At 46.7% G+C, this 23,452-nt stretch overlaps 1 protein-coding gene across 2 annotated transcripts in view; it reads right to left on the bottom strand.

Annotated features, from left to right (window-relative positions):
• Positions 1–1,684: 1,684 nt before the first annotated feature.
• The window catches only part of LOC144177887 (uncharacterized), a 35,065-nt gene continuing 13,297 nt past the window's right edge, over positions 1,685–23,452 (bottom strand). Inside the window, exons 8-15 of one of the 2 annotated variants that reach the window (XM_077705474.1) lie at positions 21,393–22,090; positions 18,643–18,757; positions 14,946–15,229; positions 13,437–13,919; positions 10,531–10,959; positions 9,271–9,425; positions 6,340–6,500; positions 1,685–4,774 (exon numbers count right to left, since the gene is read on the bottom strand). In XM_077705474.1, the coding sequence (XP_077561600.1) occupies positions 4,653–4,774; positions 6,340–6,500; positions 9,271–9,425; positions 10,531–10,959; positions 13,437–13,919; positions 14,946–15,229; positions 18,643–18,757; positions 21,393–22,090 (2,447 nt within the window). In that variant the 3' untranslated portion in view covers positions 1,685–4,652. The remainder of the gene's footprint in view (positions 4,775–6,339; positions 6,501–9,270; positions 9,426–10,530; positions 10,960–13,436; positions 13,920–14,945; positions 15,230–18,642; positions 18,758–21,392; positions 22,091–23,452) is intronic. The other variant, XM_077705473.1, reaches the window with a different exon arrangement.

The following is a 23,452-nucleotide window of genomic DNA, read 5'->3' as shown; positions in this document are numbered from 1 at the left end:
ACTCTCTGGCAAATTGCCGCATCAACCCCTTGGCAAGCACAAAGTCATGTTTGATGTTTGGTTAATGCGGACACGTCACCTGATTTTACCAATTTCTTATTAATCAATTCAAACTTCCACCAAAATTGCCCCATGGGTTAAGAAGCTCTTTCTGTATTTTATTAAGTTCCTAATATAACGAAATACTGGTTTGTGAAATTCCATGACTTCATTGAATTGAGCCTTAAAGGGGCCATGCTGACAAAACACAAGTTAGTTTTATTCGAAAGATTTTGTGTTCTGTAGTGCCCCCAGCGCTTGTCTGGAAGCAAACGATGCTTTATTCACTGAGAAATTAATCAATTTAAGTTCAAATTTTGATTCTCTCACCAAATCGTGTGTTTTTGCGACGTCTGCCATGACATCACAGGAATCGCTCTGCAGCCGATTACAGAGCCTTGCTTACCGTTAGTCAACCTAGATGGCGCCACCATACCGCAGCAGGCCGTTTTCTGCCTTTGCTTTGTTTTTGACCGTATTTGTACCTGGCTTGTTTTTGTTTAGGCAGAAAATAATCGTTTCGCGAAATATGGTGCTCGCTTGACACATAAGACACTGTCGCTTACGCCAATCAGCCAGTGTCGCCTGAGAACCCCAAAGCGCTGCAGTGCTGTGCAGCTAAAACGAGCATAGTGCGCCCAATACCAACAGCAGTGTGCATCGGTACTTCTATGTTTACGTGTGCTTTCCTAACTTTCATTGTTTACCCCACAATCTTACTGCTGCGAAATGAATATGCAGTGCAGTTAACCGCCATAGCTCGCTCGGCAAGCTTATGAACCCTGCTTAATTTGCGTTTGCTTTTGCCGGCCTCAGCCATCGCAGCGCTGGCACATATGACATCATAGGTTCTGTTGCGAGAAATGAGATAGTGGGTTGTATGGCCATTCCCTTTTTTCCTAATAATGTAGCTTATTTGAGCGAAGTTTTCGTTAAGAGTGGTGTCAGAACGGTTCTGATAGGGCAATCTTTCGAATGAACCAAACTTGTGTTTTGTCTGCAACTAATCTTGTGGCAATGGTGTTGCATCAATCACTGTGTTTGGTTGATCGAGCCCTCAACATGGTAGCGTGAATGGTAGATGTTTGGAGAAGTTCCGAGCACGTTACCGAAGACGAAAGAATTGGAAAGAGGCAAAGGCCAGGAGACATTAACTCCACCAAGGATTGGTATCATTTCTCCGGTCATACTTTAAGTTGAGTTTGGTTTGATTAACCATGTTTCCACTATCTTTGTCTTCCCATTGAGATTGCGACTGCACTGAGAAAATTTATAACTGTTTTCGTACCAAGAATGCCACTACTCGCTAAATCTATGCAAATGTTGAAATGTAAAGCTATAGATATGGCAGTTAATCTTCCGATAGCAACATGCAGATTACTGCAATTTAACCCTTAAACTGAATGCAATAAGCTGCACGATTATACAGCTGAACACCTAAATTCAGAACTGAAAAATATTAATATAATATTTCGAATTTATAGTATTTAAAATGTGTGGTCCACCAAAAGACCACATTTTCTCCAGTCAATGAGACACACGCATTCTAATTTGAATACTGCGCTCAAAGTTACCCAGATTGTGTTGCACTCATTTCTAACCAAGCCAAAAACAACTGCCAAGTCAAAAGCGATAAACGTGAAAATACAAACTCATCCGGAAGACTTTTATTGTACGGATCAAAACAGAGCAACATTCGCATTCTCAAAGACCAAACCGCAAAAGCTTCAAGAGCCAGTTTGTTTTTTTTTTAGAGAGCTAGCTGCCTTTCCAACTATCGTGCACCAAAAAACGACGGCAAATCGTTCAAAATTTGTATCGAAGCATTCCGCAACATTTCAAAGCTCGCCTCTTGCGAAACAAGCGCAGGGGTTTTCATTCTATATATAATATATATATATTTATATCAACAACAATGTACATTATGTATGTATATCGTTAGTTCACGCACGCATCGCGAAGAGGCTGGCGTGTACCACTAAAGTATCACAAAGCAGTGCCCAATCCCACTCACACATTTATATACAAGGCACAGCACGAGAGCTTTGCAAACGCTTATGGAACAAACAAACAAAAAATGCCAGTTCATCAGGCGCAAAAGCATGCTTAACAAGTAGCGGAACATGGTTTTTGTACAAACCGCTGCGACGCAACGAAGTGACTACGACGGCTTGCACGAGTAGTTACAAGCGGTTGAGGCATAAAGCAAGTAAAACAAGAATGGAAATAATATAAATAGAATCTAAAACGGTGCTCTACGAGATATGCCCACGTGAAAAAAAACGTTGCGCTCATTGTAGGCACACGCGATAGCTGTCCTTGCAAATTCTTCTTTCAGGTTCCTTCGCAATGCAAGTTTCTTTGCTTCGCTAAACCGGAAACAGAAGAGCAGTTTAAACTAACTGCAAAAAAAAAAAAAAAAAAAAAAAGGAGTTCGAAGAAAATATAACCCAAAGATCACAATAGATCGGCGTTCTCCCAGAGAAAGAAAAAAAATATCGCAGCGGTGTGCATTTGGCAAGGTTTTGGTTGGGGGACGAATTGGTACTTCAGCACGACGTGTTGCTGGGCGAGTTGGTTTATATTACAGAAATAAGATTTAGCGCAGCGAAAGACACAGACGGCGGAAAGCACGGGACGGGTGCTAACTCGCAACTGGTTTTTGTTGAAAAGACGACATGCATATATACATTCGGCGTAATCACACACACGTGGTGTAAAATTTTTTTTTTTTTAACAGGCATCCGGTGAGGGCACATATCAACAAACATCAAGAAAGTTATCCAAGAACGCACATTCTTTTGCGTAGATTAGCATCGATGGCACGCTCACGCAGTTATCTTTCTTTCGCTTGATGTAGAAGGTTTCCGCTTCTTCACGTGCCGTTACGTCCCGACTTCGTTTCAAAATTTGTTTTGTCAAATTCGGGTACACAGCGACATTCCTTGCAGTGGGACGGCAAGTGTGATGCCGTCCCATTTTTCACGCGTGCTCTCGTAGTCGCTCATTCACACATCAACCAGTTTGGCCGATGTATACTTTGCCACAATCCAACGATATCTGATACACAACACCTTCAATGCAATTTACAAAAGGTTTAGCGTGCTTCTTTTCACATGTTTTGGGAGGTTTCCTTGGAGGGTCGGTTCGTGCGCATAGCGTGCCAAGTTTAAGTGGTGCTGAAAACACGACTGGGACCTTGTACCTCGTGGCGACCTTCTTTAGATTATGCACGACTCGGTGTGCGTAAGGTATAACTTCAGGGTGTGTTTTTTTGTGCCAAGGTTCTGAGTGAGCTTTTTTCAAGGCAGTTTTTGTTTTGCAAAGCAAAGCCTCAGTCACGCCAGTGAGCATTGAGCGCGGAAAGCCTGCGGCTTCTAGTCTGGTCATCTGATGGCCAAAACTTCTTTCCATGGCAGGCTCACATGATTTATAGAGAGCAGATTGGAGGCACAAGGCCGCTATAGCTCGCTTCACCGTCTTGGAGTGTGCAGAATCGTAAGGCAGCAGTTTCTTGGCGGTTTGGGGTGAATATTCCCAACAAACATGGTCGTCTAAAAAGTTAAGGGGGCGGTTGGCTCTTTGGGGCCGAAAAACGGTCAAAAAAAGCGTTTTCTCAAAAATGGCATTTTTGGCCTCCACTGCCATTTTTCTATCAGTCTGTAAATTTCCTCATCAAAAGGCACCATATTTTGTTGTTATTACATTATAAAAGCATTTCAAAGTGCACTCTACAGCTCGGTTAGCGCAGAATTCGATGGTGAAACGGCACTTTTCTTGCAATGCAAAGCTAGCATTTCATCCTCAGATATCTTGGCACCCAGAGCAGGTACAACTTTAATTCTTTTTGCTTCTGATACCGAAATGTGTGGAGAATACAATGTTGGAAACAAAGTTTTCAAATGGAGGCTTTGGAAAATTATTATTGTGTTCAATTGGCACCACCTGCGAGCCATTTTTGGCAGAGCGCGGGAGAAGCGAAGTTCACCGAGTTGTAAAACAACCAAAAATAGCTGAATCAAAAAAGTTCTTCCTATGTTGTATTCTTTAGTCATTTGTCTGCCTAGCCACGTGGTAATTGCCATTCTGTACGGAGTGGTTATTTTGTAACTGTGACCCAGAATAACGGCAATTAATCATTAACTAACTCAAAATATAATCAACTTGCAAAAAATCTAATGGCAGATTTGAAATCAACTCAAAAAACTCTATAACGCAGTGCAGTTTCATCAAAATTAGTTGGTAAATAAAAAAAATAGCTCAAGATCAGTCTGCCCCCTTAAAAAAAAAATCTTAAAAATGCTCAATGCTCACTGGCACAAAAGAATGTGCGTTCTTGGATAACTTTCTTGATGTTTGTTGATATGTGCCTTCACCGGATGCCTGTTGAAAAAAAACTTTTAGACCACGTGTGTGATTACGCCGAATGTATATATGCATGTCGTCTTTTCAATAAAAACCAGTTGCGAGTTAGCGCCCGTCCCGTCCTTTTCATCGTCCGTGTCGTTCGCTGCGCTAAATCTTATTTCTGGAACGAATTGGTCTTGGCAGGATGTCGTTAAGACGTCTAGCAGAAGTTCTTGATGTTCGTTTCCTTCCGATTCTCTTCCTTTTCAAACGTCGACGTAGAAAAAGCCCCCCCTGGGCTTCTGGGCAGGAGTCGCTGCTTTGGTCGCTGTTTCCTGAATGGCGTTCGATGGACTGTCATCCTCCGAGGGAGCCAAGGAGTTGAGGACTGCACGGAATATAAACGAGAGCTTGCGTCAGCTACAATTGAACTGTTACGCTTGCATTAGACAACAGCTTCAACAAATTAGACAACAATAAATTCCATTTGCTGCTGCCACTGAGACTAAAGGAAACTCAGTATAGCTATTTTTCAAAACTTGGCATTTAGTAATAAAGGTTCGTCTTCACTATCAGTATGACTGAAGTACAGTCAAACCCTGCCGCTTCAATGAAATATTTCCAATGCTCTATTCCCCATCAGTTAGCCATAGAAGTCAATGCAACTAAGTCCTCGCCACAACGACCCATTTGTCTGGCTTGATTTCGCTTCAACAAAATTTACGCCCATTGGGGCTGGGTTTGAACATTTGTTTTACAATAAAATAAGCATAACGCCAGCTATTTGTAAATTTCTATACGCTCAGGACGCTTAGTTTCATCGAAAACAGGCGCCGTGCACGCACACCACCACCCAAAACAAAACAAACTCATAGGCAGGCGCCATTGTTTGCTGGTGATAATGATGAGGCTGGCTGTCTTTACATGAAGTGCAGGCCCGGTTCGCCAAGCCGGAGCTACAGCCAATCCGTATCCAGTTAAAATCACGCGAATGTGCTCCGCTGCTGGCGTGGCACCGTCATGTATGTGTTGTGAGCAGCTGTCCTTGCCGTTTTCCTTCTATCATTTTTCATAGCGAAGAGCAAAGATCATGTTTGCGTGTTTGGTCTTGAAGCCAAGTCATCCTATCTTAGTCGCGAGCGCATGGTCGCGTTAAATGCAAGCGCGCGTATCTTGCCTGCCAAGGTCAGAGCTGCTGTGCCATCAGAGGATAAGATAACGGCACTGCTCCTGCCACAAGCGAGAGGAGAGCTTGGGACGGTGTAGCAGCTATCTGCAAGTAATCAGCTCGGCAGACACGCCTTGTTGTACAGCAATATGTAAAAAACAGATAACTATTGGTATGTTTGTTATCTGAATAAACATGACGTTATTGCGCGTCACTCCTTTTTCTAAACATTGTATTATGCTGCCAATGATGCGGAAATATACGGGGCTAGTTTTGTGGCCTTTCCGTGGTGTATAGGGGCAGATTTCAGTTCAACGAATTTTGGCTTCAACGACATTTTTCGCACGTCCCGTCAATTTCATTGTAGCGGGATTCGACTGTACATCTAAATTTTTTGCCAGTTACCCAGTGAAAAATAACAGAGGAAACAGCGCTTCCAAAACATTGCTGCTGCTACTAGCAGTGCATGGAAGCATAAAATTTCAGTGCGCTAAACGCAGCCCTTAATTACCACCTAACAGTTAGTCACTTTTAAATGGTTAACGAGCTGTATACAGAAATGCTAAAGCTATAGCAGGATAGGAGTACAGAAGGTTCCAAGGCAGAATCTCGAACTGCGCACGTGGTGCACTTTCACGCAAACTTTGAGGATTTTGTTCATCGCCAATGTGCCTCAACTATGCCGCTATTTTACTTGCACAACCTAAACTACAACTCTGTGTTCTTAGCTCTGTCTATCGATAACCCCGTCCAGATGAGGGCCGACCGATGTGCTAGAGACCCACCTTCGAGGCTTTGTTCGATCCTCTTGAGATTCTTGAGGATGGTGGAGAGCTCGCGGGTGAGGTTGCCGTCGGTGGGCGAGTCGCCGGGCCGCCTTTCGACCACCCGCGGAAGAACCTCCTCCAGCATGAGCCGCACGTCGCTGCTCTCCGGATACTTCAGCCTGCACCGGGAGGGAAGGAACGCTTCAGCGGAGCTACTCAAATCGGGCCACTTCCCGTCAAGGTCTCATTATATAAACGAGTGTTGCAAAAGACGCACGGACAGTCGAGTCCACCTATAAAGAACATATCGTATAGCCTGTATTCACTGGCGAGGCACGCATGCAGGCAACCATGAGAGTGCGCCATCACTGGTTACGTCGGGCTCCACGGGATGGCGGTACTTGTCCGTGCTAAGCGCATGACATGGGGTGGACATTCCAAGCTCGAGCCCACACCGAACGCAAAGTAATGCCTCGACTCCAATGTGAGTGCGATTAATGACATCTCTGTTGACACCACCGTTGAGAATCGGGATGAAACGGAGCAGACGACGCACGCCGGTGTTTTTTTTTTTTTTTTTTTCGCTATGGTGTGCGGCTGCAGTGGCACGAGCCGCGCCACGTCCGTGGCGCTCCGGCCATGTCCGTGGCCATTTCCAGTGTTGCCAAGCGAAGAATTGACAGCTAAACTTTTCAATGGATACCACCTATAAACGATGAATAACTTTGCCAGTGTCCACTTTTTGTATGCTGTCTGTGATAAAACAAACCGCTTATTACAATGCTCCAGGGCCGCGATATCGGATATAACGATTGAATCCAGTTGAATCCGCTTTGAATTTGACTGGGTGTCTCTTCAACTGCCTCCTTCCGCGGAAGGGACACAAAGGCCGACGTTTTGGAAATGTCCGAGTGCCTCACTGAAGAGGCAATCATTGTGCGGATACGTGCAGTGGACAGCGGTGACAGTGATGACTGATGACATGGTTGCTCAGTCTACTCGGGCAGTGTCTTTGCAGGAGGCCCAACGCATGATACAGCTCCTCTGGGACTTTGTTTCCGCCAAGTACCTTTCGCCGCTTTCACTCAGCTAGGTGAAGCACTTACAGTGTGCGCCAGCTTCGCGTGCAGCAAACAAAGCTGACCGACTATGGCTTCTTTTCTGCAAATAGGTAGCAGTTCGACCTTGGTTGCAAGCGGATAAAATGTTTTGAGCTTTGTTTCGTCCTTTTATTTCGCAACCCACTCATAACAATTATTGGTTATAACGATGGGATTTCCTTGGCATTTAGATATTGTAATACGTGGACCTGACTGTGTACGCTTCTTAAAGGGGCCCAGAAGACAAAATACAAGTTCAGTTCATGAATAAGGTCGTTTTGTCCCGGTAACAACGATGGCAATTTTATCACAAACTTCAAGTATTGTAGCTCCAAAAAAAAATACTGAAGCAGTGTATATGCAATTTCATGCAGCAGCTCGGTGCTGCTATGGGAATCACAGGTAGTGTCTAGGCATGTGTGAACACTCGTATTTTTGTTTTTTACCCCTACTATCCAATTGAATAACACATTATTTGATACTGACTTAAAACAAAGTTCAGCATTCGAAACTTTCAAAGTATTCGGCAGTTGTGAACACTGAACGTTAAGCTGCTTTTGACATGCGTCCCAGGTGGGTCTCCCATACTCCAACAAAAATTTGACACGGATCTGGTGCTGTCCATCAGAACACAACTTGGAGATACACTTCTAAAGAAATCCTGCCAGGGAGTACAGTGAACGCGTTACGTGCGAAGCGATTCGCACAAACCCACAAACTTCACACATGCTACAATAAAAATAAATCGGCGAAGCTTGCACTAAGTCGCGCAAGGCTTGAACCACAGCGAGGCTGGAAGAGTTCTTTACACGTGAGCACTGAGGGACACACCACCACGCATTGCATTAGGTTGGAAATTGTTCATTTGCATGTTCTGTCGTCGCTTTTCAATGTGCTAGTAGTAGTGATCGTCATATCCATGTACATCGTTGTCTTTCTCGTGCATGACTGGCTAACCTGGAACATTTTGCCCAAAGGCTTTCACATTTCTCCCAAAGTGGAACGCATCAGAATGCGCTAGAACCGGCAGCAACCGGCTTTGCGAACTGGACGTCTGTAGCGCGAGCCGTCTGTAGCGCGAGCCGTCTTCTGCTACCCCTTTAGGCACGAACACACACGAACTGTTTTCTTGGTATTTTCTGCGAGTACTACGCACAAGCCTGGACGCCGGGTGCTCCTCAAAAAGCGCGCGCTCAGGTGCGTGGTAAACGGCGAGAGTAACTATGACATAAGCTTTTTTTTTATTGACGTTGCACACATTACGGCCAGCAACAACAGAACCGCTGTTGATAAACGGCCACTTAAGCTCTCACTGCAGTGTTTATGGCTGCTGTTGATTAGTTTCCTTTCTGCAGCTACGCAAACTGCTCGCTTTGAAATCATTGAAATGCAAATCATTCTTCGCTTCCCGTTCGCCTCAAGAGCGAAGACTCGGTATTTACACACGGCTATACTGTGCAGTTCATTGGCTTCGCTCTTGAAAGCAGCTTTGTGGCTATGCAAACAACACTTCCTCCCCTCAAAAGGGCAAGTTTTGTTGCTGACAAACTACTCTCTGTGAAGGCTTGATTTCTTAAAGTTGCTTAACGATGCATTTAAAACGAAAAGAAAAAAAGTAAAGCAGGTGCTTTGTGTGTGCAACCTGCCACCAGATACAGCCAGCAGTCGGAAATGAAGAGTAAACCTCTGATTGCGCGTTGCCTGGTTACGCGACGACCTGCTTTTTAGAACAGATCACAACGGTCCTGGCTGGGACCAGAACATGGCATTCTTTCAGCTCAACCAAGGTTCACCACGAGAGCAGAAGGACCATAGGGACACCCACATCCCACCGTCAACTCAAACCCACCGTTCTTTCTCGATGAGGGTGCGTGCACTGGTGCGGAGCTTTCCCGACAGCTGGTGGATGGCCGAGATAACCAGGCTGTCGAGCGCCGAGAGCTCCCGACGCCCCGGCGTCGAGGTGGAGGGGGTCCTCACACCGTTCTCCGTGGGTGTCTTGCTCTGAGCGAAGAAAAAAAAAGATTAAAGCCGTTTCGCTCAATGTGAAAGCTGTCGGAAGTGCGGAGCAGTGATTCGCCACAATGGGCTGTGGCACCGTTATCTGCTCACTCCTACAACCGAATGCAATTCAAATTTCCCGCTTTCGCAGTGCTAGTGCACCCCCTGCCTGAAACTGTGCCAGCGGGAGTTGTTTTTTTTTTTTTTTGTGCTAGCTTTTTCTCCCGCACGTGCCAGTGTTGCACTACCACTTTTTTTCGCTTACTATCGTAAAAACCAACCCAACGAGCATTCCTAACTAAATGAACGCAGGTGCTGCTGGTTAATTACGTATATTACTCGATAACCATGCTTTCTATCTCTGTTTACACATTCCTTGAATTTTTCTTTTGATTTGAGTGTTTATGAAATTTTGTGGGTACCTTTTCATTAAAAATGTATAATGATGTCCTGTTAATCTTGTTTATATTTCCCTTTTAGAATGTGTTGGCTATATGCCCCAAGTTCCTCTTTTTTGTATGCCCCCCTTACCCTATGCTCCACCTGGAGCCTGTAAGGTTTTTATAAATAAAATAAAAAATAAATATTGTGCCTCAAATGTACCTGCAGTTTTCTTTGCGCTAAACAACAGGGAGATGTATGACAAGCGCTAGTGTTTAACGAGTTTCGAACGGTTATGACTATTCAAACCGCTTGGATTTCGAAGCCTCTGGGTTACGCCGCAACGACAGCCGCTACGACGGAACGCTGTGTGGCTCTACTTGGGTCCAGCGAGCGAGGTACGACGACAAGGCGAGCCCTTAAAGTGCCCTGCACTTAAAAAAAAAAATCTCAGCCCTCCAAGAGTGAAGCTAATAGCGGAAACATTTTTAACACTAGTATATCCAATACAGAGGACTTTCTGTGCTCACTATGACCAAGCTTTGCAGCAGTTTCCATTGCCAAGATGCTGTGAAACAGCACCACACTACAATTAAGCAGACTCTTCCTTTCACTGTACATTCACCTGCACAAAAGACACAGGAGTGTCTTCGTCTTTTTGCCAAGTACACCTACAGCATGGAATACCAACTTGCCCACACCCATACCCTCTCAAACTGCCCCTCACCTCTCCATCGCCAGACTGCCTCTCCGGCTTGCGTCCTCCGCCACTCCGTACGAAAGTTCCCCCCGTACCGCTGGCTCCTCCGCTTCCCTTGAGGAACGTCTCTCCACGAGACAGTGAGGTGGGGGTCGCCGCACTTCCACCACGGCTGCCCCTGTGCGGCCGCTGTTCGGCCGTTGCTGCCACGGCCGGAGACAGGGCGAGGTCCCGGTGGCCACCAAAGGACGCCGAGCGGCCAAAGTGGACGGGCGAGCCCATGCGGCCATCGTCATCTCCGTCCGAAATGTACGTGGGCGGCTGCTTCCGCTGGACGCGCGGCGAGTGGTGCCGGCTTTCACCGTCGGACACTGAGTGCTGCTGCTGCTGCTGCTGTTGGGAGCGGTGGTAGGCAGCGACGGGGTCGCTGTCGGTGCGCTGGTGTGATGCACGAGCCTGCAACCACGGATGGCGTTTGTTGCGACACCTACGCTTAGCTCCGTGCGGCAAGATGTGCCTGCACATTTGTGCATGATAGTATCATCATCATCATCATCGCTGCAGTTGTCGTCACAGCAGGAGACTCCCCTTTGCCTTTCTGACCACACATCTATTTCACCTCGTAGCTTAAAGTAGTAGCACCGTTATGAGGTGGTTTAAGGATTGCAGGGGAGATAAGGTCAGTAGGTTTCTCGGTAGTACAATACCACAGTAGTGGGGTGTAGAATGTTGGGGAAGGTGTTATGTCCCAAGAAATTCCCTGAAAAAATAGGCTGACTTTTTTTTCGTTTTACTTTAAATGGGACTGCAACAAACTAGCTTGAACGCAACAACCACAGCACCGAGAAGCAGGATTGAATGATCGCAGTTGAAAAGAGTGAAACAGCTCGGATCCTTGATAGCTAAAGAAGCAAACACAGGGTGCCACATTTTGCACCCTCACCGCCGCCTCACTCTCCTTCAGCTTGTAGTACACTAAAAAAAATTACGCCCACCTCCCCTCGCGGGAACCCTGGTGTGATGCGCCGCTAAGGGGGGTTCAAGCGCAAGCGAAGAGCAACCGTCGACCGAAAGGCCGCCGGAGAGCGGAACACCGGTTATATGCGCAGCACGCCCGAAGGAGAGGAGACCGCGGAGAGAGAGAGTACTGCACATGCGCAGCACCGCGCGCAGCGCCGCCCACCGGCGGAGAGAGAGCGCGCTGGGCCGCACACCCGCAGTGTTCGCTCTCACCTGGGCACGCGCCGGCGCCCGTGCATCTGCCGCGGCTATGACGCAACACAATCCAACACAATCCACTTTAATCCAAATCCAAGCCAAACCAAACCAATCGAATCCAATGCCCCTCGCGAGAGAGTGTTCGCTATCGGAGAGGAGAGGGGGTGAGCGGAGGAGAGTGCGGACGCCGACGACGATGGACGTACGGAGGAAGGACAGGGCCGCCGACAAGAGATGCTCTCAGTGTCGCATCTAAAAAGCCACCAGTGGTGGCTGTGGCCATTTTACTTCTCGTGGGGGGTACGCAGGACGTTATCTGTTTATTTGAATGTGGTTGTGCGCAATGTTACCCATGGTTATCTCATTCTATCTGCTTTGTTTGTGTACTTTGCTATCATAATCAAATGTGAAAGATTTCGTAGACCTGCGCAAATGGTGGCTTTTGCTTAATACTGCACAGAACAGACCGGCCAGATGACAACACGGCAGCTTGCTGCCGGACACATCATTCAACCGATTGCACCAATAACCTCAAAGTTTCACCGCTGGTAGCCGTATATAAACAAACACGAACAGCAACAACGGGCAACAGCTCTCATACCCACTTGCATAGGCCTTCCGATGGTACTTATAACCACACAAGATATTGGACCAAAACCGAAAAAAGAAGTGAAAATTAAAGCAGTTCCACTCAATGCGAAAGCTTTTAATTAAATGCGGAGAAGTGACTCACTAGAGGGACTGTGGCGCCCTCTCTTGACAAGTTTCAGTATCAGCCTGACATTGATACCGAAAGTAGTCAAGAGAGGGGGCCACAGCCCCTGGAAGGGCCTCTGAAGAGACATTGTATTGAGTTTCTATAAATTTGATGCAATTATTGCTTCAATTCGTTATTTTTCCTGATTTTACGTAACTGCATACTTATTTGCGGCCTAGTAACAGCAGCCTCCATGGCAATGGCGCAGGGTAAAAGATCACCCCAAACACTTTGCATATGACGACAACACGAAGGACCCAGGTTCGATACCGGCCAGGGGAACCGGCGAAATTTTCAAAGCCTCTGCTTGGGCGCGTGACACCGCGTGACAACGGTGGATAGATACCGTGACCCTGGATTAGCTACGATGATAAGCCAGGCCCCTCAAGTGCTCTGCACTTAAAAACTTAAAGCCGTTCAACTCAACGTGAAAGCTGTCGGAAGTGCGGAGCAGTGATTCACCATAATGGGCCGTAGCACCGTTATCTGCTCACTGCTACCGCCCAATGCAATACCAATTTCCAGCCTTCGTAGTGCTCGAGCACTCACTGCCTGAAACAGCCCCAGCAGGAGTTCTGTACTTTTTGTGCTAGCTTTTCCTCCCGCACGTGCTGGCGTTGCACTGCCATTTTCTTGCGCTTAGTAAAAATCAACCCGACGAGCGCTCCTAACTAAATGAACGCGGTCGCTGCCGGTTCACTATGTATATTTTTCCTCAAATGTAGCTAGTTTTTTTTGCGATAAGCAATGGGGAGATGTACAACAAGCGCCAGCAGTTCACGAGCTTCGAACGCTTATGACTATATAAACCGCTTGGCTTTCGAAGCCTCTGGGTTGCGCCACAATGACATCTGCTACGACAGAACGGCGTGTGGCTCTACTTGGGTCCAGCGAGCGAACTACGACGACAAGGCGAGCCCCTACAGTGCTCCGTACTTCAAGAAACCCGCACACTCACTTTCCCGCGGAGCAGGTCAGCCCGGCTAATGCCAACATCCGTCGCCCGGACGCCACGAGGTAGCCGGAGGCTGAATCGGCCGCCATCTTGCCTTGAAAGGTTCGGGTTGCTGCCGTGGTGGGAAGTCTTGCCGCTGCGGCCTGCGGCTGTTCCCCCGGCCGCTGCGGGGGGAAGCCCTCCTCCTCCTCCCCCGCCTCCCACTTCCGGCAGCCCCAGCCGAGCCCGCCTCAGGGCAAAGGCCCGGTTCAACTTCATCTGCGGCCCGCCCCGTGAGCCCGAACTGTGCGACGACGGCTCCGTGCTCGTGTCGGACACCACACTGGCCGTCTCCTCCGAGCCGCCACCGCCGGCTGGCTCCCCGGCGGCCGCCAAGTCGGCTTCCGAGCCGGTCAGTGTCCACGACTTGCGCTGCGGGGGCGCACTGCGCCGCTGGCTGGCACTGGCGGCGGGCGCAGCTGGCGTTTGGCGTAGGAAAGAGCCGTCCTGCGGGTGCACACACAAAGCGAGAACCACCGGAATTTGCATTTTTACGCAACTTTTTTTTTCTGACTGAAGCAAAAAAACAGACAGAACAGAAAAGTGGGACGTCAGGAGAAAAACTTTAGTTTAAACTGGCCCTTGTGCGAAAGCACTTCCACCCTGCCACCCTGGATTTAACGGATGCAAGATGAATTTTTAGCGATGGCGTCGCTACTACTAAGGAGCCAGCCAAAGGGCCGGCAGCACTGAGATTTGAGCTCGTGCTTTCGTTAGGCCTAATGTTCAGCTTTGAGCTCCAGCTCATATGGAAGCCAGCGTTTTGTGCAGTGGGGTAACTGCAAGGAATTGCTAAATAAATTGGCAGAAACAATTTCAATTTGACACTAAGCTTTCTGAAATCTCAAAGTGGAGTCCTGTAGTGTCTGAATGCGACACTACCACTACTGTACGTAGACAACCATCTGCGTCGGTTTCAGCACGACTCAAGAACCGCACAAAAGAATAAAAAATACTACACTTTATTATTATTGTTTCAGCTGGAGACAAGTTTTTAAATACCCCTTTTCACCTCACATACAGTTAAAACGTATGTTCATTGATTGATTATGGGGGCTTAATGTGCATGAAGCGCGCCGTAGTGGAGGTCTCCAGATTAACTTTGACCACCTGTAGGGGGATCTGTGACATGTGCCGACATCTCGAGCACACAGGCGTTTTCGCTTTTCGCCTCCATCAGAAAAGCGGCCGCTGCGGCCAGGAATCGAACCCGCGTCCTCGGGCTCAGCAGCACAACACGTCTGTTGCACAGCTCACAGCCACGGCCGCCACAAACGTTTTGGCAGCATATGCAAGTCTGGTAGATTTCAATGTTCCGCTTTCGAATGTTACAGGACCTTTACCCTGGAAACCAGTTCGCTTCAGGGCGTTTTAAGCGGTGCCCTTTCATGCTCTAGAAAAATCGGTTGCCTGTCCCTTCAATGTGCAACAAAAACCCGACAGGGTGACTTTGCGTCACAGCCCGGCACTCACCCCGAAGGACGTAGACATGAGCTTGTTGGATGGAGTCCTGGCCGGCATGGTCCGATGCGTTCTGGGTGGCGAGCAGGGCGGACTAGGACGGCTTCCGGTCGACCCCAGCCGCTTCCGAGCGGCGGCGACTGTCGTGGACGTTGGAGCGGCTGGCTGCGGGGCGGGTTTTCTTGCGCTATTCGCACTGCTGTCCGCGGATGGCACGAAGACGTCCAGTGGGGCGCGCTCCGAAGGCGGCGTGGGGAGACGCCGCTTTGGACGGCCCAGGTCCACGGACGACCCACCTAAAAACCGAAACACACGAGAGACGCCCGCAAGGGTCAAGGGCATGTTGAAAATGTGATCAAAACGAACATTTAGCTGAAATTTGGTCAATTAGAAAATTTCAGCTCTAATTGAATAGCAACCTTGACCGAATATTTCTGTACCAAATTTTTAAAAAAAATTTCCGGGTTTGACTTGCCAAAGCTACACTTCGAAACACGTAGTGGAGGGCTCTGGATTAATCTTCACCAGTTGGGGATATTTAACGTGTGCCGAAATCTTGTACACACGGGTGTTTTTGCTTTTCGCCTCCATCAGAGAAGCGGCCACCACGGCCGGGTATCGAATCGCGACCTCCTGCTCAGCAGAAACAGTCATGAGCACTGTCTGCCAAAACAACAACAAAAAAAGGGATCTAGCCTTTCACAACTGAGGCATGACGTATCGTGGGTGTTTACTCAAGAACTCAATTAAAAGTTGTTTTTATTAAGTTAAGAAACGATGCGGTCGACAGATATACCGTGCAATGGCAATTCTGCCATGTTCAGCTAATAGTTGCTAAAGTATGGGCCATTTGAATTCCTAATTAATCAAGTTTCTCAGCTGCAACTTTAGTGAATATCTGACATATCCATTCTGAAACGTATGATACCCGAGTCAAAGCACACGTGAGAGAGAGAAGCTCAATTTTATCGAATACTGACCCAAATGCAACAGTACCCGTTCCAAGTGCAATACTAATGCTGGAACCTACACAAGTGCACCTCATCTCTTGCAGAAAAGGACAAGAACAAGGATAGAAGTAGGATAGCAATGCACGCATCCACAGCAAACAATACGGAGCCCCATTTGTGGACGCAGTGCGCAAAAGGTAGAGTTTCTCTAGCGGCCCGATGACTGTATGTGGTCTCTACATTTTGTTTTCCGCCCTGCAAACCAATCCTTAACGTATCTTTGCCGTACGGCTACTTAATTTCGTCGGGTCCGAGTTACCCAGGAGGTGCTGTCGAAGAAGTTAATCAAGCCGTACGAAGGAAACGCGCAACGTACGCGAAGCTGCGCCAAAACAGGCCCAAAACAACCGTCACTAAAGCACACAATACGATAGCTGAACTGTGTAACAGCACCCATCAGGTAGCCGTGAAACAGCAGCAGTCGAGAACAATAAAATGTGTGGCGGTGGTTCCACATAAACAACACCAAAACAAGAACCATGCAGGGTAAGACTATAGAAAATATCCCAGTATTTAGGCACATGTCATTGAAAAGGAATCGACTGCGGTCACGCTTCTGCACGATTATTGTGTGACAAATATGTTGTGACAACCGTACTTGTTGCAGCGGTTGATGAAACACATTTTTAGAGAGGAAAATGTCCGTTTTATAGTATGTATGCGCAAATAGCAAATTATAGACAAAACTTGGGTTTTGGAGCTTTACGAGCAACGTACAGTTGCCGCGCGAATATCAAAGGGAATCTGGTAAGCACGAACAATTACTTTAAACCAAATCTTTCTCAGAAATTACAACCCCTCCTGATAGTGGTTACTTTGTTTACCATTTCGTCAAAATTGGAAACAATTATTACGGGGGGACGCTGGTCTTGAGTACCATAAATTTGCCAAAAAATCAATTTTCTGTATTACTTTTATTTACAGTCTACAGATCCCAAGAAACGTACTTGCGAAATTTTATAGCTGTACCATAAGTAGTATTTACAAAGCTGTTGCCCTTTGAAAAAGCCTACATGACCATTTTTACCTATGTTTCTAAACTTCCTGCCTTGTTTTCTTAGAACGAATTTTTTCCCCACGAGGTCAACTGTTGGGTGCAATATCTTGGGTGTATTGGTCCGAATCGCATCATTCTTGCTGTGTTCGAAAGGTTATGGAATGAACTGTGCAATAAAACCATAATATAATATAGAATTTCTTTCTGCTAGCACAAAATATTCTGCTGTCAGTTTTACGAAAACCTTGGTAATTGATGACCTGACATTTAATAAATATACAGCGTTTGCAGAGACAATGCTAAAACTACTTCTGTGGTATAGTTGCACTCCCTGGTCCTTCTAGACCACAAAGAGATAAGTATTCAAGTATTTCATAGGTAGATAATGAAAAAAATTGCCAAATACAGAACAGCATAACATATTTCACAACTATGGTGTTACACCACATAGACGAAAACCGACTGCATATTTGTGCTAAGGATACTAAAATACACTCCGTGTGCAAATATCAAGCACGTAGGCTAAAAAATAACAAAAATATCGTCAAGACCAGTGTCCCTCTTTAAAAGATGTGCACCTTTTTGATCTTCTTATCATCTTTTGAAAAATTGCACATGCACATGGCCACAAAATGAAACGGACCAAGTGAGCGGCAGGCAAGAACTATCGGAGCGACACCTTCTGGCCCAGTGCGAGTGTTGTCGAGATAGACGAGAGTGCATACAGGTCCTTTCTGGATTTTCTGGATTTCGGCAGCAACGCTTTGTTTGCCTCAAATGCAGCGCCTAACGCCGCCGGACAAGCGAGCGGCACGATTCGTGGCAGCGTATGGCATGCACTGCTGAAGCTGTAAAGTCTTGTGCAGCTCTGGACTACGTTCGTCTGGCGCTTGTTTAATTCGCAAGTATTATTAGCCGAGTAACCCCACACCACACACAGTGCAACACCCTGCATCTGCAAGAAAATTCAAAATTGGCTGGGTTCACACATTAATATGTTTCAATAGCGAACGCGGAGATAACTGGTCGAAGGAAAGTTTGAAAACCGGAAAAGGGAAGAGATTAAAAGTAAGAAAGAAGAAAAATGAACTAACAAAATCAAAGACATCGCGCTTATCGACCGCCATACCAGGACGAAGACAAGAATAAGAAGTCCCGAAAAAACAAACAGAAAAATGAATAAAAAAATATAATGAGGATCCTCCGACCATGTGACGACGCCCCACATACGTATAAAAAGGCATGATTGATGAAGTTAACATGTGTAATAATAACTGCACGGACAATACTTGGAGAGGGAAATAAATTTCGGATGGAGGGAAGTTGCGCAGTGACGCTTAATATTATCTGTCTCTTCCATTGCTTGTTGCCGACCAGCAACCATTAGGTCATCTCGGTGAAATCTCGTACACACGGGCGTTTTTGCTTTTCGCCTCCATCAGAAAAGCGGCCGCCGCGGCCAGTAATACAACCCACGTCCCCTGGCTCAGCAGCACAACGCCTTAGCCACTGAGCCAACATAACGAGCAAGTTCGGTAAACTTTCAGTTACTTCTAGCAACGGTACCAGCAAAGGCAAAGTGGGGGGGGTGGGGGGGGAAAAAAATAACTTACAAAGAGGAAGTCATGCAGAAGGAACAGGAGGAGGGGAAGGTTCCCAAGCGGGGTATACACACACACGCCATGTACGTACGTATACTCACATGCAGGACCACCACCACCACCACCAGAAAACTTGTAACACAAGCTCTGAACGTTACCCTGGCTCCTGGGCCTGGAACCACCGGCCCCTTCGCCTTCAGGCCTCACCCTCTGGTACTGCAGGGAATGGGAGAGAGGGAAGAGATGGGAGAGAGAGGGAAGAAGAGGGACCGTTAGGACTATAATGTGGAGGGGGAAATCGAGGGCACATTCCACTCGGGGCACTAGACCACCCACTCAATCTTAAGGGGGGACGTGGCAAGTAAAACTATTTTTGTTAATTATGGACCAAATTTAGTCAAATTGGGAGATTTTATATAGCTAACTAACGTAACAACAAAACTTCAATCAGTTTAAAAATATCTTCTATACTTTTTGAGTTACCAGACTAATTACCTTCACAGAGCTGTCCCAAGATTAATTAACTAATTAGGCAAGAACTCAACAAGCTTTTTATGTCAGCATCACCAGGAAGGTCTATTCTGTGTAAGGAAGCTATTTTATTCTTGCTTGATTCCCTTTACGTATCCAAAAAGAAAGACAGAAGTTCCACTTTCTTTTTGACATGAAACTATTTCTGATTTCGAAAGGAAGATGAAACTTCTGTTTTTTCTTTATGCCTAAAGGATGTAATGCAATAATCGAATAGCGTTCTTGCACAGAATAGACCTTCCTGGTGATGCTGACATAAAATTCTTGTTGAATTCTTGCCTAATTAGTTATTTATACTCAATGCAAGTTTTAGGTAATTAGTCGTTTAACTTAAAAAGTATAGAAGGTATCCTTAAACTGATTTCAGTTTTTTTGTTAGAATGGTTAGCTACATAAACGCTCCTAATTTGATTAAATTTGGTCCATAAATAAAAATTCTTTTTACGTGCCACGTCCCCCCTTAATGGGGGACACTGGTATTAAAACAACTTGTTTTAATTTTCAAGTAAACTCTGTGGAACTTCTCAATCTTGCTGCTTTTTCCCCCACTGATTTCAAATATGCCATTATTTTTTGAGTCAGTCACTGAGTTGCCAAGATAACTACAGATAATTAACCATTTTCGGAGGAACAATAGACAAAAGTATTAGCCATAAAACTGTAATCTTTGTATTTCCCAATTACTATGAACCCTGGTGAGTGCAATAAGAGAATCGGTTTTGTGGTGCACTGCTTGGAACTAATTTTACAGCTCATTAAACCTTGGTGTTTGAAATGGGCATTCAAAAAGGTTCCTTGCCACTGGTGCCACCGGAGTTTAATGAGCTGTGAAATTAGTTCCAAGCAGTGCACCAAAAAACCAATCCTCTTACTGCACTCACCAGGGTTGGAAAATATAAAGATTACAGTTTTATGGCTAATACTTTCGTCTATTGTTCCTCCGAAAATGGTTAATTATCTGTAATTATCTTGGTAAGTCAGTGACTGACTGAAAAAATAATGGCACATTTGAAATCAGTGGGGGAAAAAGCAGCAAGACTGAGAAGTTTCACAGATTTTACTTAGAAATTAAAGGAAGTACGTGTTTTAAGAGCAGTGTCCCCGCTTAAAGGGGCAACGAAAACAGAAACAAAAGACTGCGCAGCCGTAGTGGGGCCTCCAGTCCCGTTCGGTAAAATCACTGGAATGCTAACGTGCAGTTTCCACCCTGATAACTCTGCTTTTAGCGTCTACCTCTATTGCGTCACTGCTTCCGCTATTGTGCCCTCGCCGACATCACCTTTCAATATTTTTTGCTTTTTTTCTTGCATTTTTCATTGTTGAAATAGAGCTGAGTGGTTTAGCGAAGGCTGGTTTTTTCAAATTAAACAAAGTTGTATTCCGTCTAACAATGCCATTCCAGTATGCCTACGCAGACGTGTAGGGAGCCCGCAAGGCTGCGTTTGCCTTTACTCCTCCAGAAACTGGAATAAGTGCACAAATTAAACTGCCTTCACCTTTAAAGGGGGGCCGCGCAGACAAAATACAAGTTTGGTTCATCCGAAAAATTGCCTCGTTAGAATCGTACAGACACCACTCTAATTAAGTGGTCTCCAACGTGAATAAAAACCACTGCTTTATGCAGCAATACAATGAATGAAGCATGCCAGACCCATCCACCCAGAAGAGGTGGTCTATCACTTTGACCACGTAGTACACCTGGCAATAATGCCAGAGTCCCAACCACCTGCCACGACAACTCACAATCACGTTTAGTACTTGTCTGCCCCTTTATTTATGCCGTGGCTCCGAAGTACCACCAGAACCATGCTGTGCCGCACAAAATTACGAGGCAACAACGCATGCCCTCAGAATCCAACAGCAGCGTTGACAAAGGAAAAGAACTCGAAGTTTTCATTTTCCAACGTTTAAATAAAGTACATCAACTCAAAATGGGCAACGAAAGAGCTATGGCTATGCTGAAGCGAGAACCCTGGCTTGCATCACATGCACAAAACCACTATGCCAGCTTGACACCAAAAGTGCTTTTGGACAAGTCGAAAAAAATTACGTCGCAGCTTTGCACTTGGAGTCCTGAGAACACTGCAAGTTTTTATCGCGGATAAAAAGAAATGATTCTCAATTCTTCGCACCCAGGTCCTCCCCTTTATCAAAGTATTCCACAAAGCATTAACACCATTTTTGTTTTCGTCTAGCGCACCCAAGATGAAGTGATCAAGTCGCAAGTTTTGGTGTGCACTTATCCCGCTGAAAGGCACATTAAAACCGCAAGTTGTCAAAGCAAAATGAAGCAAGTGCTCTCACGATAACACAGACACACCTGATCAAAGCTGGACGGGTGGCCACAGGGGGACACGCCAAACACTTCGTCAATCCGCCGCCTCGCCTCTTCCACATCAGGGTCCGCACGATCCGTTTCCACCGTGTACGTGCCGGTCTCACTCCGATCATCCGCTGGAGACAGCAGCTGCTCTGGACCAACAGATGCCGGTTCGACTCTCGACGACCCACCCCCACCCAGTGGTCCGGGCAACGGAACCCGCGCCGGTCCATCGTTCAGCATCCTCTGAATCAAGTAGGACGCTGAATCACTGAGCCGTTCCTCCTGCCGTCGGGCAGCGTGGCGCGTCGCGGACTCAACGTCGGAGTTCCACCCCCTTCCGCTGCCGCCCCCTCCGCGAACATCAGTGCCGCTCCAGCGCCTCTTGGTCAGTTCTGCGCTCAGAGGGCTCGTCGGTGTTCGGCGCCCGCTGGCGGAAGGTGGCGGATCGGCGGACTTGGAAACGGGAGAAGTCCGTGCCCGGGACGGAGTCCGCAGCTCGGACTCTGGTTTCGGAGGAGCGAACTTGCGTATGCTGTCCTTGAGGGCGAGGGACTTGCCGCCGCCGGTGTCGTCGTCGAAGTGGATCGTGAAAGCCATGGAGTTGGACCCAGACGCCTGCGTTTCGGATGCCGGAGTGGCTGGACTTGGTCCGTCATCCGTTGGCTTGTTAGCTGCGGATGCAGGAGATGACTCGGCTGTATAAAGAGAGAAAAAGTAAAAATTACTCAACTCGCGCTCAGTTTTGGGCTAAAACGGGGTTGCGAGCCACAAAACAGTGCCATTGATTCACGATTGATCGTAGGGTTTAACGCGCCGACGCAACGCAGCTGACGAGGTGTGCCGTAGTGGAGGGCTCCGGATTAATTTCGACCACCTGGGATATCTTTAACGTGCGCCGAAATCATGAATCGGTGCAAGATGATTGCTTTATACCACAGAATGCTTCAACGCTGCACACAACGACAATTGTATCCCAAAGTCCCTGCAGCTAAAAAGTAAAAACCCAGCCTCGTCCCTGCCTGGTATCACATCAACTGAGTTAACTCCCGAAAATTATCAACAATGCTGATAATCTGCTATAACCTGTCTTTAAGGCAGACAATGTAAAACCCTTGAAATCACACCAAGTGGGTTAACCCGCGGAAATTATCAACAAAGATTTCTACAAGTCTTTATGGTGCACAATTTTTTAAAAAAGCACAGTTAACAAAAAACTGGCGAAGCTTGCACTAAGTCACGCAAGGCTTGAACCATAGCGAAGCTGCAGGATTTCTTTATACATGAGCACTGAAGGGCACACCACCACGCATTTGTACAAGTTTGAAATTGTTTATTTACACGTTCCATCATCGCTTTCCACGGTGCTAGTAGCAGTTGTCATATTCATCGATACTGTCGTGTTCCTCATGCCAAACATTAGATGTGCGGTAGTGCTTGATGACAGAGCTAAAGTTTTTTTTTCTTTTTTTTGCTAAAGCCACTGCACGTGCCAGGGACGCTGGGTGGTCGCCGAAAAACGTGCTCTCACGAGTGCTCAGCATTTTCTTGAATTTTTTTTTTAATTCGTTCCGTGCCACACATTATGGGCAGCTACAACTGCTCGGCTGTTAAAAACTAGGAAGCCTCAAGGTATTTATCATCACCTCTGATATGCAAATCAAAAATTGCAAGGGCAACGAAACACACAAGATCTTATGGGAAAGAAAAGGGCGGGCTGTGATTCACTCCGCTTGTAGTAATCCTTCCTACTCATTCATTCCACCTCCTATGACTATCACACAAGTTGTGAGATCAGGCGCTACAGGGCGGACATCATTCCTTTGATTTGACTGATTGCGGGGTTTAACGCGCCGACGCAACGCACGCGATGAGGCGCGCCGCAGTGGAGGGCTCTGGATTAATTCTGACCACCTGGGGACCTTTAATGTGCGCCGAAATCTCATACACATGGGCGTTTTTGCTTCTCACCTCCATCAGAAAAGCTGCCGCCACGGCCGGGAATCGAACCCTCATCCTCGTGCTCAGTAAGAACATCATTCCTACCTCACCAAACACCA

Source organism: Haemaphysalis longicornis, unplaced genomic scaffold, assembly GCF_048455015.1.
Source record: "Haemaphysalis longicornis isolate Haplotype H1 unplaced genomic scaffold, Haemaphysalis longicornis Haplotype H1 scaffold_33, whole genome shotgun sequence".
Taxonomy (NCBI): Eukaryota; Metazoa; Arthropoda; class Arachnida; order Ixodida; family Ixodidae; genus Haemaphysalis; species Haemaphysalis longicornis.
This window is presented reverse-complemented; position numbering and strand designations above follow the sequence as displayed.